This window comes from Perna viridis, chromosome 2 (assembly GCF_037379345.1).
Source record: "Perna viridis isolate PV_CMFRI_1.1 ecotype Kerala chromosome 2, ASM3737934v1, whole genome shotgun sequence".
In the NCBI taxonomy this organism is placed as follows: Eukaryota; Metazoa; Mollusca; class Bivalvia; order Mytilida; family Mytilidae; genus Perna; species Perna viridis.
In genome coordinates this window covers 42850430-42869057 of record NC_142446.1, presented here as the reverse complement: position 1 = coordinate 42869057, position 18628 = coordinate 42850430, and the positions used below count along the sequence as shown (strand labels likewise).

At 32.0% G+C, this 18628-nt stretch overlaps 3 protein-coding genes across 4 annotated transcripts; 2 read left to right on the top strand and 1 right to left on the bottom strand.

Annotated features, from left to right (window-relative positions):
* Positions 1-140: 140 nt before the first annotated feature.
* LOC148625182 (mediator of RNA polymerase II transcription subunit 29-like) lies at positions 141-4282 on the top strand. Its single transcript, XM_088568553.1, has 4 exons — positions 141-318; positions 2144-2202; positions 2605-2689; positions 3020-4282. The coding sequence occupies exons 1-4, from the start codon at positions 181-183 to the stop codon at positions 3227-3229; spliced, it is 492 nt and encodes a 163-aa protein (XP_088424679.1). The 5' UTR covers positions 141-180; the 3' UTR covers positions 3230-4282.
* Positions 4283-6620: 2338 nt separating this feature from the next.
* Positions 6621-12193, bottom strand: LOC148625181 (SRA stem-loop-interacting RNA-binding protein, mitochondrial-like). 2 transcript variants are annotated; one of them, XM_088568555.1, is made up of 4 exons: positions 12004-12182; positions 10177-10235; positions 8775-8891; positions 6621-6796 (listed from the first exon to the last, which is right to left on the bottom strand). In XM_088568555.1, exons 1-4 carry the CDS (start codon positions 12080-12082, stop codon positions 6749-6751), a joined length of 303 nt encoding a protein of 100 aa, XP_088424681.1. In that variant the 5' UTR covers positions 12083-12182; the 3' UTR covers positions 6621-6748. The 2 variants fall into 2 exon arrangements, with proteins under 2 accessions (XP_088424681.1, XP_088424680.1); XM_088568554.1 differs by lacking the exon at positions 6621-6796 and adding an exon at positions 8095-8271 and having other exon boundaries at positions 12004-12193.
* A 90-nt stretch (positions 12194-12283) lies between these two features.
* On the top strand, positions 12284-18628 carry LOC148625180 (nucleic acid dioxygenase ALKBH1-like). Its single transcript, XM_088568552.1, has 6 exons — positions 12284-12462; positions 13040-13136; positions 14207-14369; positions 15835-15916; positions 16394-16587; positions 17493-18628. Exons 1-6 carry the CDS (start codon positions 12361-12363, stop codon positions 18100-18102), a joined length of 1248 nt encoding a protein of 415 aa, XP_088424678.1. The 5' UTR covers positions 12284-12360; the 3' UTR covers positions 18103-18628.

Sequence of the window (18628 nt, the reverse complement as noted above, 5' to 3'; positions counted from 1 at the left end):
GACGAAGGACCAGTGATAAAAACTCCTATATTCCGTACCTATTATCTAAAGTAAAAAAATACTTTGCTTTATATTCAAAACATTGTCTGGTTTATCCTTAATACTTATATTTCTTGAAAGGAATTTTTTGGTAGACGATTGATCTTATTTGGTTATCAGATAAATATTTTGATTTCGAAGATGGCTGCCAATGTTCCACAACAACTTCAACAATCTCAACAAATAAGTCAACACCAGCAACAACAGCCACCACCGGCAACTGATATTGAGACGATTCATACGAAACAACTTATTCCACAGTTAAAAGAATCATTAGCAGTATGTAACCACGAGTATAAACGTTAAATCTCAACTTCAACTGGTTTTACATCTGTGACTGTATCACTATCACTTTGTATCAGTGTATGACCATTTCACTTCAGAGTTATTACTTACAGGTTTATATGAAAATAGAGGTTTCCATAATATGGTGGAAGGTATTTGGCTTTAAGTGCGAGCAAAGCACAGAGTAGGCTCCCTTTTAAAAGAGTAATCAAGGGAACCAAGGTTATAGCAGTAATCAAAAGAATGTAATCCAGGGACGAAGACCAGACATGGATCACAGATATATACACAACAAAAAACATAAAGTAATTAAAATCATACATACAAAGTAACAAAAGCAAATGAGCGACTCAGACTCCACTAAAAACTGGGAGCATGGACCAGGTGCACCCGTAGGGTAAGCATCCTCTGCTTTTCTAAAAACACCTGCCGAGTTGCTCATACAAAAAGTCAAGTCTGTGGTAGACAAAAGAGGAAAGGAAAACTAGGACACATTGAGCAAATCAGTTTTCATGGCGCAGATGGATACACCGTAACAATCCATGAGTCCATGATGACGAAAATTATGGATTCATGTCATTTACCATATGTGCAAAATTTAGTGAAAGATAAGCTGGCAAAAGACATTCCAAACATTTGAAATCACTAAAACGGTTTCGGGGAAGAATGACTCATTTTACCACAACTTGAAGTATGTTTCTTTTTTTAATAATGCCTGAGGAATTCCGATCAAATAACATGTGGGTCTTGTTAAACGGTTGTTTTGACAACATTTCAAAGCTTCAATAGGCAGAGATGTACTGTCTTGCTTTGACGAAAGTTTCTCAAGTAGTTGATATGAAAAAAAATAGACGAATTTCTATATATTTAAGAATGAGCTTGCTTGCTTATAAAAATCACTACAAATTCATTTTTCAATTAAAAGAGTTATGAATTCATTTACAATATAAATGCATGAACCATTTTATCTATATGAAAAAATTTTCAGACTCAAAATTGGATTATAAATAACTAAGTAATGAAGTTTTGAAAATGGGATAGTTATCATGAAATTTATTAATTTTTTATTTAGTTGTTTGTTTGCCAACCAATTTGACACTTAATGATATGCAAATTATTGAATATGACTTCACTAATGAGATTGTGAACTCTCCTATAAGAGAGTTCTTCATGTAGTCATGATTTTCCTGTAATTTGGTACTTGTGGGAAAAAAAACCCTTAAAGTGGCATGGGCCATAATAAAAATACTTGGTAAACTAAATAAGGGAATGTAGGAGGGGTGTTATACCCAACAAAATTTCTCTGTAATGTCATGAATACATTAAAACACATACTTTCCCAAAGACATGTATGTCACGAAATTGTCGGTTCTGTGTTGTCCTAACTGAAAAAAATCCATGGGGATTTGAAAAGTAAGCAGGTATTGAATTCAGTGTATGAATTCACAGACAAAATATCTTTAAAAGAACAAAAATTTGATATAAAATAACAAAGTTATAAAGTTTTGAAAATTGGGATTATTAACATGAAATTGTCCATTGTTTATTCAGTTTTTAATTTGCAACTGTTTGTTTGGCATTTTTAATCAAGCATCTAGATGCAGTTGAGCAAAATAAAAATTAGCTTGCCAGGATTGCATAATTATCATGCAGGGACAGTATAATGCAAGAGGACAAACAGAAACAAAAAAATGCAACATATTTAACTTTTTATGCCTTTCCATTTAAAAAAGTCTGTCTAATGAGTCTGATGTTACTAATGAATTGTACAGAATATTTGCTTAATGCATGTACATGTATGCATTTATCATTTATTTAGAACTTAATGAAGATAGCTGGACAGTCACTTCATCAAAATGCCACATCAGATGATACTTTGTAAGTTATTAATTTTGACGGCTACATGTATTTTAATTTACATAAATTTGTTAAAATAAGTAAAACTTGTTGACTAGAATGCAGCTGCTTGTATGCTAGGAAGTAAGTCATCTTGATTGTCTATATAATTACTATAAACAACACTTTTTGCATTTTGTTCCTATAAAATAATTTTATTTAAAAAAAAAAATTTAATAGGTTCTTACAGCAGGAATTCAGAGATACTGGCATATTACATTAATTGTCTATATAATTACTATAAACATTTTTTGCATTTACTGATACTAGCATATTACATGTATTGAAAATATTTTAGCATATGTTTACAAGTATTTTGTTGTATGACAATTTTTTGTTATTTGGTTACTGTTATATTTCAATGAATTGTTTGTTCATTTTTAGGAAATCTATAGAGGGTCAACAACAGCGATTAGAGAGAAGTCTGGAGGAATTTTATTCCATATGTGATCAACTAGAGGTTAATCTGGTGAGGTATCTTAGTGTATAAAGACTGCTGCTACAATAAGTTAATTGTGGTTATGTATTTTATGAAATCACATTACTTTCTGAATGAAGAATGTAAAAGTCATACTTATAATACTGCATAGTTTAATTGTTTCAAATTAAAATCCATTAAAAAATAGGCAATATTTATGCTTATCCCTATGTGCATGATGATAGCTGCGTCTAAATTAAATTTATGATTTATTATGAAAAAGAACCAACTAATTGTAAAGAATCTTGAATAAGACAATTATCCATGACTATTGCCAAGAATAAAAACTGTTTTGGTAATAAATTCCATTATACTTTTCAGAGGCTGAATTTAGAAAGTGTTCAACAGAATGCAGATAGCTCAAAATTTTTACCATTATCAGTAAATGTTCCAAAAGACAATAGCCAACCTTCAGAAGGACAAGCTTTACAGTATTCACAGTTTCTACAAATAACTAAACAGCAAATCAATTGTGCTAAAGAAGTTCACGACTTACTGCTTAAGTTCTCCAAGAAAGTCACAGATAGATGAATGAAGCGTTGTATTATAACCAATGGAAAATGAATGTAATTGATTCTTTAGAAATATCTCTCGCCAATTCATATACCAGTAATATTGTTTTTGATGAAAGTACTCAAACTAACTGTTGTTTGAAATCACACGATAGTAACAATACAGTTTGTCCTACTCTATGAACTAAGCTGAGAAAATCTCACAAACATTTAGTATTCTATTTTACAGGATTTGTTTTATCAGATTAAACTTTTCTATATTTTACTACATGTACTAGAACTTGGTGAAGAAGAAATATGGCATCTTAGATCTAATGGGACATTAATTGATACCCTGCCATGTTAGGTTGTATTTAATATTCATGCTGAATTACAAATCACCACAGAAACAAAGACCAAACTAAAATTCAAATGTTTTCTCAAAAGAGGTAATTTTCACCATTTTCAGCATTCCGAGATTAATGGAGAAAAAAAAATCATATTCAAAGAAAGATAACTTCATTCATGAAGAGAAAAAATTGACAGGAAAAAGAGATCTGAAAATGACATTAAAACTGTATGTAGACTCCATAATACCAAAAAACTTACTATCACAATTCTTTTATATTTAATTAAACATAACTCCATTTCATAAATAAAATGTGGGGATGAATACAATATAAATGGCTGTAACTTTAGTGTAAATTATCTGATCAAACTTAAATTTGAACTTAATCTGTAATTTATGATACGCAATAACTTAAGAAAGTTTGATATATGTACTTTGATATCTTCTCAAGTTATCACCTGGAAACTGTTGTGGGATGGACACAAAACTTTTTACATAATACATTACCACTTCATGTGGTGGTGTGGGATATAAATATGTTTGTAATAGATATTTTTCTCATACCATTCAAGTAATGCTGTTCATCTAAATGGCAAGTCACATATTGTAGACTACTTTTATAAAGCAGTCTTGAAAAATAAAAACAAATTGTTAGATGTAAATGGAGTTAACTATAAATCATGTGTCATGTCTTGTTTTGATGTTATGTTTGCACCCATTAAAGATCTTGACACGAAATTTAAATTTGGTCAGTTGTATTATTACATAAATGTGCCAAACATTCTATCCTTTTAGTCTCCTCTCAACTGTTTCAGAATTCTTAAAAAAGCAAGTATGCAGTAATGTGTAACAGTGAAATCCCTAAATTAATCATAAACATGTGTAAACCACATATCATCTGAAGTCTCTTCCAATAGATTTCACTGGGATACTTCTACTTATTTAATATTTTTCCAAACAGGCACCAATTCATGTTAGAATAAATAACTCTGGTCATAACAGAAGACATTTATTGATTTTTGGGTCATTAAGTCAAGGATTAAGAGGTCATAGGTTGTATTCCCAGCTGAATTGCACCAAAGACTTTAAAATACCTCTTTCCTAAGCATACAGTATTGAAGTGTTACGTGACAACTGTTTCACTGGGAGTCAGAATAATGTGTCTGAATGGGGCCAACCTGCAGGCTGTTGTTTCTGATGTCAGAGTAGAACAAAGCAGGGTCTGTTTATTTAGTCAACGGTTCCCTTCTTTAAATGGATGAAATGTCTGATATTAATCCATAATCAATCAATCAATCCAAGGTAAAGGTCACACACACATTTTCAGTTTAACATTTCTTACTGATGCATAACTTCTGTTTATTAGCCTTCCAGGATATCAATTAAAATTATACATTAGAAGCTTTCATTGAAAGTCAGACTCCTCAGTTGAAAATAACTTTGTTGCATAACTTTAGTAAGCATTCATGGATATCAATATAACTTCAAACAGGTGAAAGAATTAGGGAGACATTAATTGTATTCAGCAGAGTGGGTGCTATATTGCAATCACCTTGTCTGTCCTTCCGTTATACATTTCTGTAACAGACTTCTCGGCTTCTGTTGGAGGGAATGCTTAGATATTAGGTATATTGCATTTGAATGATGTCTGGTACCTTGCCTCCTCCTTTTAAGTTCATTTGGTATATTGCTTTTGCATTATGCTTTGTAACATGTCTTCCCTTTCCAGGTTTGTTACTTATCTACTTATTGTTTAGACTTGTTTATTATTCAGATGATGCTTTATGGAAATTTTCATAACCAATTTCTCATATTCTATTGGAAGGAATGACTTGTACCATGCCTCTTCTTTTCCAGTTCATAGCTTATCAACTTCAGTTTAAATTAGGACGTCGTAATTATTTAGGTGATGCATAATTGAAATTATTGTAACAGATTTCTCTGCTTCTATTGAGAATCTTAGATATTTGGTATAAAAAATGTATTCTTCTGCATGATAACTTGTACCATGCCTTCCCTTTTACTGGTTTGTCGCTTTCCTATTTACCATAGATGCTTTAGTGGTGATATTTTTAGCATGATATAGAGTGCAACATCTTGTTGATTTTTGGAGTTAGTAGGTAAAAGGTCAAGGCCATACTGCAGCCTGACATAGTGTAAGAGTTCCTCGTCATTCAATGAAGACCAATGGGTGGCCTTGAGCCAACATTTTTCATCACCGTGGGGTTGTCTCTTTGACATATTCACCATATCCACTCTTGTTATAGTTGAGATTTTTTTTTTGTGGGGTAGGAGACCTGTATTTCCACTAAACATACAAGAAAAAAATGATCAAATTTCTCCATAATAGGTGGTGCACATCCTCAGTATGTATATAAATGCTGTGTAAAGATTGAATGTATTGATTCTATACCTTTTGTAGTTATAGATAACTATACACAACAGGTACCTTCTGGGCATGAAGGAGTTGAGCAAGTACTAGACCTGGTAAGACAGGTAAAAACTACTGGTAGTCCTTTAAATAGGTCAAATGTATAGCCAAAATGACAATTTTTACAATTCATTCTAACACAAATTATCTCCCTTTGAAAAATATAGTACATGTACTATTATTTCATAAAGTATAACTGTTTTATCAATGATAATACCGGTAGTATCTTCAACTATGTTGAATCATCCCCTCTGTAAACAAAGTCTATGGGTACGTGGAATCAATGTCTGTCTGTCCATCTGTTCCTTTTTTCATATAAATTATAACTTTTCCTTAATAACTTTATGGATTTTAATGCAAATTTGTAGGTATTAAATTAGACATCATATGCAGATATTTATTGGCAAATGTCTTCAAAAGATGATATAGTCTAACTTGTCATCACATTTTGATGTGTATGAAAGAAGATAACTGTGAAAGATGTAAGTTACACTAAGCTCAATTCCAATAAAAAACTCAATGGATTTTAATGTTATTAAACAGGAAGATAAGGCATCATATGAGTAAAGGAAAAAGATGGCATTTTGGGGGAAAGTAAATGCATTCATTAGTTTAATTGTTCATTATCCATAAATTTCTAACATATAGTAATTAAATGAACCACATGATTTATTTACAGAGACATGTACAGTAGAAAATACAATACTTGTATAATCATGAAATATATACAAGTATACAGATGTTCACAGAATGTTGCTATGATCGATATCCTTTTCTTTTCAACTATCGTACATTTCCCACCAATCATCTGATCTGTTATTAGATTTCTGTATAAAAAGATAATATATCTTATATTACAAATCAGTAAAACCTGTGTATATATAATTTACAGGAGTTATGTATGAGTTGAGGAAGTCCTCTCTGTGGACTTGTATTTTATATCATGAAACAGAATACCAGTTCTTCAACTTGTGAATACAATAATACAGAGCCTTAAAAAATATATACTACATGTAGCTAATGGTTTTGATGGGACACTGTTAATCTTAAGTATCATTATTATCAATAATACCATTTCTTGTTTATATATGCATGTTCAAGCCCATAGAGGGTCCTTAATTGGATAACTAATTAAGTGTCAGTCTCTATAAGAATCAGACAGTGGATGAAACATGGTATAACAAAATCCACCATTTTGAAAGTTTAATTTGACTATTGCACCATCAGAATCAAGGAAAAAAGACAAGATTTTTCCGTATCATGTAGGTAAATTGAGTTAATTTCACTGATATGCACTGAAAATGAACATTTCAAGGGCAGATAATTCTGTCAAAAACTTCATTTTTCTAACATTCTGTTGCAAAATTCTAAGCTAATACAGCGATGCAGAGATCAAATAATAGTCTTTTCAAAGAGAGGAAGAATCCTTGAGTGAAATTATTATTGTCAGATCAGTGGGTTTTTGACATGCATGTTTCTGATTTTTTCCCCATTTTGCCTGATTCTTACAAACACTTACATTTAATTGGTAACAGGATAGTACAAACAAAAGTATAAATAGAAACTTTTGTTTTGATTTTAGAAAATGAGGTGAACATGTTTTTGAAACTAACCTTATACTAGCTTTGCCTTTGACTCATTTTAAAATCTAAATGACCATTAAATCAGTGTTAAATACAATCTTGAAATGTACCACAGAAAAGAAAGGTATGTATTTGTATGTTAATGTTAAAACAACATGCTAGATTCTACCAATCACATCTATAGACCTTAATTCTCTTTTACTACTCTGACATAACTCATTTATCAAGTCAATTTTCATTGTTAACAATAACTGAAACATGTCATAAAGGTGTCTTTTATTGGATAATTTGTGAATTCAATTAGTTCTTTCTTAGATTTTAGAAGTATTGAACATTTAGTTCAGAATTGAAGATTAAACAGTGAATACAATGCTTCGCAGGGTCAGCTTAATACAACAGCAGAGATCAAACCCTGAACAGTAGGGACGAATATAGACACACCATTTAAACTTGGTACAGCTTTGAATTTTGTTTACGATAAGATGTTTGAAATGGGATAGGAATTTGACCAGACTTTTCAACCTTTATACCTAATTGGTTCCAGTCAAAACATCACATCAATCCCAAACTTCATTTGGTGGGGATATGGTTCTGATACCTTGTCCATTGTCCGGACACATGGAAAATGCTTGTTTCCGCCCATTTTTGACCACTATTTGCATAAAGGTTTAAGTCTCAACCTCTAATATCAATCCTAGTCTTCTTTGGTTGTATAGCACCTTGTAATACAATGTGAAGGAGTTCATTAATAGTCAATTTATTGTCTTGACATCTGGAAAATGCTTGTTTCTAGCCCCGTTTTGGTCACTAATTTCTGCAATGTTCAAATCTTAACCCCTAAAATCAATGCCAGTCTGACTATTGTGATGTAGATTATTGTGGATCAATATTATAGACATTTGTATTCTTTTAATGGAGTTATATAGTTAAATTCTATGAATTGATTGTTTACGGCTCCTTTTTTGGCACCTAATTCTAAAACGGTTTGGGTCATAACTGCCAAAACCAATACCATCCTTCTTTTGGTGTTTTAGAACATTGTTATTAAATTTTAAAAAGATCAACCAATTAATACTCAAATTATCACACGAAAACCAAATCATCTATGGACGATGACGACAGCATCATACCATTATATGACAGCAAAAGTTTTGGGGTCGTATTTAAATGATGAAAATAGCATTTCAGGGAAAATAATGACACTATACAGTATATAACTTACTACTGGGCATTTTGCATTATCAATGATATGAGCATCACTTTCCAAAGCTTTGTTGAATCCCTCTCTATCTTCCATGTCTATAAAGGCATATTGCTTGTAAAATCCAGTTCTATGGTCCTGAAAATGCAAATACCATTATCAAAACTGTAACTGATATTAACATTTAAGAGACTCCATTTAGAACCTGGCAGTTCCTATGATTTGGATGGCACATGGCGAATTTTATCCCAAACAATTTTTTGTTTCAGTGTAATGTTCATATCATTTGTATGTCCAATAGTACAAAGATTTTTTTAAATGGATAATGAATGACTCAGAAAATGATTTTGAAGGTCCCCAAGGAAGCAACAAAATTTTGCACAAAAATTATATCTCTTTCCAAAGAATTTCAATGCTTTCTATGTTATTTATTTTTCCGTAAACATTGCAGTTAATCATAAACTAACATTCAACTTTGGGAAAGGATGCATTTGTGATATGAAATAGATCAAAAATTTTTGTAAACAAAATTTGTCATTTGCCACCCACTTCCTGGTATTTGCATGAGTTGAGAGTTTCTCTAACAAAGCTTTTTAATTTGTGCAATATAAGAATTTATATATATGGCTGTTAATGTATAATTTAATTTCCGAAGTAACATGCTTTCTGATTGGATAAACAATTTTGTCCATCATTTAAGTGACCAAATTTTATAATGTGACTGTGACGTCATCATTATTAACCTTGAAGAATGACTTTCTAGTTCAATTTGGATACTAAAATTGAATTCTAAGAAATGACTGTTATATTTTTTCGGTCTATTCGAAATAACCTCAATGCCCGTAGTGCACACTTGAAAATAAACTTCTCCACAGGTTATTCAGTGCACACCACATGAATGAGGGAAATTCTTCATTCTTCATTCCTTAAATACATTGTAGGTATTAGTGATATACTGAATTTTCCATTTGAATAAAATTTTTGGTAATTCACACTGAAATAAATTTGGTAATTCCACTCTACAGCTTTCTCTTGCCAAAAACGTCACAACGCAGATATCAATAATTAAAAATTAATGTTGAAAAAAGCAACCAATAATGGAGAGAATCTATATCATAAATAGAATGATCAATTACTTGTGCCAAAAATGCATTAATTTGTGTGGGTAACAAGTTCCTCTCACATGTTAAATTGAAGATATTAACAAGGGACTGGAAACCAATTACAATGATTACAATACTAGCCTGCACTGATCAAACAAGGGAGATAATCACTGAATAAAACAAAACACTTGGCATTGAACAGTGACACAATAAGTTGAATTACTCCAGTACATCTTAAAGAGAGGCAGAGATTAGGTCTGGTGAATCTTTGTTTTGCCTTATCAATGGATCTAGCAAATAAAGATGGATAGGTTACTTACCAATTTATATCTTATATTTTTAACTTTTCCATACTTAGAAAAATGTTGTTCAAGGGTTTCTGAAAAATATAATTAATATTACTGTGAAAGTACTATTATTTGTCTGGTACCAATTTTCGTGGGTTAGCCAGACCACTCAATTTGGTGCCCAACGAAATGGAAACTCCAATTACTATGTGCACTGAAAACCTCAAAACCACAAATTCAAGAATCCACCAACTTGTGTATCTTCCCTAATCCATGAAAATTGTTATCCATGAATTAAAGTGCTTTCACAGTATCAAATATACATTAGTTCACTTTCGCTTAATTGAATGTCCACATTTTTTATCCCAAAAATTTTCAAAATTTGGATAATTATGTTATTTCAAGCTGATTCATCCATGCAACTGTCTTGCATGAATATAACTGAAATATTGCTCTTGGGTATTAAACCCCAAAAATCAATCAATCAATCATACATAGAACCTCAACAAACAAAGTACAAGGAAATCATCCTGTCTTTTAGACCAACAATCTATCTGAAGTTAATCTCAATCTGTTGATGAACCATCATCTAAATAGTGAAATGAACTTTGATGAAGTTTCGTAATGAGGTCAGAATCCATGTTTAGAAGAGCACGAAAAAATGCATGGGCCAATTATCCTACTTTGGGTTTTTTCCTCATGTTGAGATCTGATAAACAATATAGATTCTTACAAAACATCCAGTGTCAATAAAAACATTCCTACACTTGAGGAAATGAAATATTCAAACTTATAGAATGAGGCTCACTACTGATTTAAAAAAAAAAAGAAAAAGAAAATTAACCCAGTCTGTAGAAATGAAGTTCTCACAGTGGTCAAGATAATTAAAAATTGAGCAGAGTTCCTTCTTAACCCAAATAACACTTTATAGGAAAATTAGACATTATACACCGTGTAGATGAAGAAAGTTAACTTTTAACATTAATTCAAACAGACGCCCTGAGGTGCCTGAATCCCTCCCCTGGTTTATATTTTGCCTGTCAATGTCAATACTCAAGATGGATTCATCCTACAACTTCAAACAATGGAGACATTTATGGGCCTTATCATAAGGATCATTTCATCAACTGAAAGTCTCTCGCAATCTATTTTAGTTTTCAAGATAATTGCTAAAAAAAATGATTCATTGAACACAACTAGATATGCCTGCAGGGGTTGAACCCTGAATAGATGGAGCAAATATGGACACAAAATTCAAGCTTAATACAATTCTGAATTTTCATTTTCATCTATGACACAGAATATAGTTTTCTAAGAATGAATACGGTCAAATAATTTAAATACTAGCAATAAGACTTTCAAAAGATAACACAAACAGACAAAGAGATGGATAAATAAAGCGCTTTCTATAGATTCAAAAATTTTGTTTCTGTATCTGTAGGGTTCACAATGGACACCACGGGGCGGTGCTCAAGGATATACATGATTCATTAGAATCATTGCATTCCTCTTCAGGTTCTATGTCGACCAAAAGACTCATTCACTTATAATATAAAACAACAGAAAAAGTAAACATAGGTAGTTAAATGATTTTGACATTGAGTATTGTCAGTCCACAGTGGGCACAAAGGTACATTGGGGTATGGATGAATGGAATTCCAACCTCTTACATTGTAGAAGTAATTTTTCTTGGTACCCTCCAAGCTAGGCAAAAATGACAAAGATTAAAAAAAAATACCTCATCAAACGCCATGCTTATCTGGACAATAAAAAATAACAATTATTGGTGTTCTCCTCTATTTAGGACGTGCCCAACTTTTGTACGAACTTCAGTTAAACAAATATGTGTTTTATTTTTACCTTTGCATACCGTCCAAGGCAAATTCTTAACAAAAATCTCAAACTGCTTAACGTCTTTGAACTTTCTCATAGATCGCATACCGACTGTACTTTCACTTTGTACTTTCGTTTTCGAAAATAGGAGAGGACTGTTTATGCTGACAGTTTTCCGATGATTACCATTATAAAGAATGAAAAAACATTTTGTATTACAAGAAAGATTTTTATATCAAAGTCAAGCCTTGAAATTATTGATTATCCATTCGACATGATTGAAAATTAGCACACTGATCTTAAGTGTGTATGTAAATCAGCACTTTACAATAGATTTCACTGCGACACAAGTACAAGTTCTGTAGTCTAGTGTAGAGATTATACATGATGCAAGACAACTTCAAGGCTGAATTTAAGAAATATAAACAACGTGATCCCTTACCCGACTTGTCTGATGTAATAGATGTGGAGAAGTCACCTAACAGGGTGTGTACTGGTTAAGCCATTTTTCGTGAATTTTGTTTATCTATCCTCAAGTGACCCGTGCAGGTCCGGGTGTCAAAAGAATAGGCTTGCAGCAGCGCAAAGCTTGTCGTAAAAGACGACTAAATAGTGCTCAGAACCCTAGTCCGCGGCCCACAGAGCAACTGGGTTTTGTGCCCCAGGTGGTGGAATGGGGTATCCCAGGCGTGTTACATGCTGGGGTCGTCAGGCTATAATACGGAAAACCTGACCGCAAACCATAGTGGTGCACCGTGCTGGGAAAGATGCCACATTCCTCACACGTTAAAGAACCCGACTGTGGTATTCTCCTGGAGTAGGAATCATTGGGCTCCGCCACAAGAGGCTAAATTGCCCGACCCTACCCACCTATCCCTATTTCCAGTATCAGTCTAAATTTGTCGACCCTATTGTCCTTGTGTCCCATCCCTTTTTTTATTTCATCATCATTTCATGTTCATTTTATTATCCATTTCATGTTCATCGTCTGAATATAGCTGAAATATTGCTGCTCGGACGTTAAACCCCAACAATCAATCAATCAATTTAATTTGATTTTCAGGTGAATCCTTATACCATTGAAGGGTCAAATTTCCCTCTGTTTAAAGGCTTGAAACCAGTCAGAGAATGGAAAGCATTTTCATTGCAAAGTTGTCCAGGTACATTTAATGAATTACTAAAAATAATTTTGAACATGTTATACAAAATAACACTGGTTTGTGGCCGTTTACACCCATAAATGGGTGATTGTCCAAACATTAATAATTGATTCGTAAATGTTATATTGTTTGGGATTATTTAAGTTTGGGAGTGTGGACCAATCGACATTAATGACAACCTATATCACTACCAAGCCAGGTTATACCAAATAACCTGGTTTGCTCAAAGAGAACAAACCAATCAGAAAGTGTATTACAAATCAAATAAAATTATTTGTAAATAGATAGACAAGTAGTCAGTGGCAGTTATCTGATTTTCTTCAAACCCTATACATGTATCCCTGATTATCATCCTTCTGTTAGTGTAAATATTCCATAGAACAGGTATTATAGCTGTCCTTACCTACAATGTAGCTGGGACATATCAGCAGCCACAAGCACCACAAATATTTTGTTTTAATTTTAGAAAACACTTAACTATGACAAATTTATATAATGCACATCAATGACTCTGCATCAAAGGAATGAATTGGTCTAATTTTTAAATGATTTTCACACTTCTTGATCAGTGTGAGAAAAGTATTTCTTGTCTTTCGAGTGATATGAGTTCACAAGAGCTGATTGGCTGAACAACTTTTGATGTCATAGATAGACAATAATTAGAATTTCTGCATGACACAGGTGCCAAATAAAGCCTAAGTTTTCATTTTGAAAAATTAAAAGAAACAGAGCTCCAATTATTATGAATATCTCGATATGTGAGAAATTTCAATAATCAACTTGCCATCATTGTAGATTCTATGTTTATCACTGATACCACAGTAGAAATTTTTATAATGATATACATGCTTCATGATATGGCTTGCCTTGAAAACACTTACTAAGAAAATCAGTTTGTACCTAAAAACACATTCATTGGTTCAGTTTATCAGTACATGTATACTAAAAAAATTTTCAATGTCCAAAACTAGCATTATAAAAATAAAATTATGGAATACTGTTTTAAAAAAATAGTAAATGACACTTTATATGAAACATTATCTTAACATACTCTAGTGTTTATGTTTTAGGTTTCATAGTGATTCCAAATCCATTTATAGATGGTGCACAGCGATATTGGGTAGAGCAATGTATCAAGACCTATCCAAAACCCCCCAATATTACTAATATAGATGACACACTGAAGGAAAATGGTTGTGAGAATGTCTGGAAGTATTCAACAAATAGTCATAGGTAATAAGGATAATTAGTTCTCTGATGGCTGATGTCCTCATACTGACTAACTCAAGTGGGATACAGAATTATCTGTCTGTCTGTCTATTAACTCCAAATTCCTCCTGTACTCAGCCAAAAGTGCCACACATGAGTTTCATATAGTTTGCAACATTAGATGATTGTATGATTAACATATGTTGCCAAGTCAAAATTAACATATGAGAATCATATGTTACCCATATGACTATCATATGTAAATTATCATACTGATAACTGCCATATGATTATAAATGAATCAAGCACCAAATGATCATCAAATGAATCGAGCAACACATGCTTATCATATGAGGCATTTTTGGCTATGTGGGGTCCATAGAAAGTACCAGCAATCATTATTGTTTGTCAGTTTTATCCAATCTAAGAACTATTTGTTGAATTAAGGATTTAAGTGTTATTTATTCTGTATACTGAGCTCTCTGCTTCAGATATTTTTTCATTGGCTTAATTTTTTTCATCCCTAAGTCATTGTAAAAGTTGAGATCCTACTTACGGTGTATTAATGAGTCATCTATAATGTAATCTTGTGAAAGCAATTTTTGATTTCAATATATATATATAACGACACATTTGACAACAAATGGCAGGGTTAAACTACTTTTCTTTCAATTTTTGCATTTTTCGTGTTTGCTTAAGGGATAACTGATGTCATTTTGAATAGTTTCCATCACACTAGGACAACTGAGCACCTTGACTTCTTTCTTCCAAATTTGTTTTGATGTCAAAACACCTGTAATTGATTGTCTGATCAAAATAAGAAAATGTAAATTTCAAGAATGTAGACAACATATCCTTCTGACCAAAAATACTGAGATGTTCTCTAGGGAACTATTTTATTTATGGTTCGGAATGAAATAGTCCTGTAGATGCAAGGATTTTTAAAGTCTATTATAGAAATCCCTGGTAAAAGTTGGTATTTCTGTTCATCACTGAGTTGTTGTTTGCAAGCAAAAGTACTAACACCATATTTAGCAGGAATTGGCAGTGGTTGTTACGATGGTTTGATATATTTTTTTTAAAAGTGACACTTTGAACAGATGAGCGTCTTTGACTTCTTCTAAATTTGGAAAATTGTGACTTTTTCGGATAAAATACTAACTCGACATCCTGCGCTAACTTGCTTTTGGAACCATGATGACCTAAAGTAGTTGTCTAGAGGTTGTTTTTACAGTTAATTACCAGGTAAACCATATTGATCACTATACTGCCATTTTGACACCGCAGGATATTGCAATCCAATCAAGTATTACTATGAAAGGTTACCTAAATAATTACCACTGTACTTTGAAAAAAAATGACATTGAAAAAAATGAGGTTCGATACGGGGTTGGTCCAGTGTGCCATGGGACAACCCCCTGGATCCACCACAGGTCATTTCCTTCTCTATTAGGTTTTTTTACAACTTGGCTTTTCACTTTGTTTACAGCAGTGACTTAACAAGCAAGCATAGTTTAATGATGAAGTTAAGATGGGTGACCCTTGGATATCACTATGACTGGAATGAAAAGGTTTGTGTTTACATGTGAAAACAAGATTATATCTGATATGTTTTAAGCATTTATGGGACAAAATTTTGGAATCTGTCCAAATCTTAATTTTGTAACCTTATCATCAAACATCTTTGAGATACTTTAGTATTCTGTTTTAGAATAAATATTTTTCGTACAATAAGCAATTTTCTCCCATTCTTCAGGTCAGAATATTGATTTGATGCCCCAAACATTTTTACTTTCTGTTTTTGTTTTCTAAAACCACAGCAGTGAAAATGAATGGGAAATTTCTTTTTCATTGGCAACCTTATTTCAAGGTTTACAAACCCATGAAAATCTCAAACATTTATACCCCACGAACAATAACACGTTTTCAGTAGTGATAGATTTCCCTTGGAAAATGAAATATAGAAGAACACTATTCAATACTACCGGTAATCAATCATCCTGGTTTTCCATTTGTATAAAAAATAAATTATTCTCCTGTCATTTCAGAAATATTACCCAGATAGACAAAATGATTTCCCATCAGACCTGTTCAAATTGTGTAAATATATTGCATCAGTTGTTGGTTATCCTGAGTTCTCACCTGAAGCTGCCATAGTTAACTACTACCACATGGACTCAACTTTGGCTGGACATACTGACCATTCAGAACTTGATCATGATGCTCCATTAATATCAATTAGGTGAAGTACTGTAAACATATTAGTTTCATGGCAGTCCAATTTTTAATATTTTCACAGTGGACAGAAAAGCAAGAAAAAGTACATGTAGTACTCATGAAATAGATTTTTAACGTTACATGATGCTTATCACATCTTTTTAATCACAAAAATTGAGACTTGCAAGTGTGTTCACTTGACAGATTCCTCAAAAATAAGCAACCATGAAAAATAAAACAGTTACTGTAATTGAATGGTTTATAATTTATTGCAGGGATATAATTTATGGTGTATTTTTATTTTATTGATTACACGATCTGTAATGTACAAATATAATTACTTTCAATCAAAAAGAAAGAGAAAAAAGAGATTCACTAAAAAATGACAATGATTTGCAGCATATTCAACCAAAATTTATATGCCAAATGCATTTGAAAACTACCGAAAATAGCAATTCAAAGACCAATATAGAAAAAGGAACTATTTTGATCCCCCGTTACATTTAGATTTTTAAAGCAGTATGTAAAGCACCAAAACTGAAGTAAAATTAAAGAAAAGCTGCTGTTATTTTTTTTTAATTATGTTTGGAAGTAATGGAAGTGATGTGACATATTAAACTAAGCAGTCAGAGACATTATTTTCTAAATGTTAGTGTCTAACACCCAATCTTTTCTATTCCAGTAAAAACTTTTATGATTGCAGATTTTTTAAGAAGAACACTTTATAGTGTCTTTTCAGAATGATCTTGATACATTGTATATACAAATTAAAGTGCTGACAGATTTGTGTTGAAATAACAATAGTCCTTTAGAATAAAGATTTGGCACGAATGCTTAAAATTTCATGTTCTATTAAACCCAAAATGTGCTACAAAAATTCTACTTACACTGTCAGATTCAAAGCAACTTATTTGAATATTTCCTTTTCAGTTTTGGCCAAGATGCTATTTTCCTGATTGGTGGTCTGACAAAAGAAACAAAACCAGAAGCCCTCATGCTGCACAGTGGTGACATCTGTATAATGAGTGGACAATCCCGACTTGTATATCATGCTGTACCAAAAGTACTGTCAGCAGGGCCAGATCGTATACACAGATGTGTCTTTTCATCTACAGTAGTAAATAATATCTCAAAATGTGATAAATATAATAATGCCTTCAGTCAAAAGTCATGTGATGTACAAACTGAAATCAAGTCATGTCACCAACATTCAAACATTAATTCATATGATCAGGAATGTAAATTGTGTAAACAAAGTTTTGTCTCAGATGATCAGAGCAGTCAATCATGTGATAATATTTGTGTCAAATGTAAAAGTGTTAATTCTTTAGAATCTAGAGAACATGCTCAAAATTGTGATACTTATTATATGGTTGAAGCAATAAGTGACACTATGAGTGATGAAAAATTCTTATGTGAATATTTAAAATGCACGAGAATAAATATCAATGTAAGACAAGTTCTAAAACCAAATGAAAACTTTCCTATGCAGGAAGATTTAAAAAATGATTGTAAAAAAATTAAACTTGATCAGGAATGATCCATTATACTTTCAGTGGTTTTCTATTTGTTTTGATTGGTATATTAGGGTAGTCTCAATGTCATCTTTCACTATATACTATAAAGTGATAAATAACATAAGTTATTCCAGTAGTTTAAAATAGACTGAAAAAAGGTGGAATTTCAGAATGTTCGTTTAAATATTCATACACATTTTATCATTTTATTGTTATCATCAATTTATTTTTGTCCTTCTCTTCTTCACGATGCATGAGAACAAAACGTTATTCACTCTTCCTTTCTGGCCTTTAATATTCCACCCGGATCCAATTGTCCGAATATAGGCATGTAGAAGTAACAATAAAACATTTTTTCTAAAGTTACTCGTAAGTTATGATCCCTTATTAAATTCAGAAAATACTGAGAAACACAACTAAAATGATTAGTTATTTTTTCTAATTGTTTCTTGGTATAGAAGTGTCATATACAAGGTATTTTTTTAGTTAGAACACTAGTGGTAACTTATTTTGTTAATTGTACAACTACAATAAATTCTCTGCTTATTA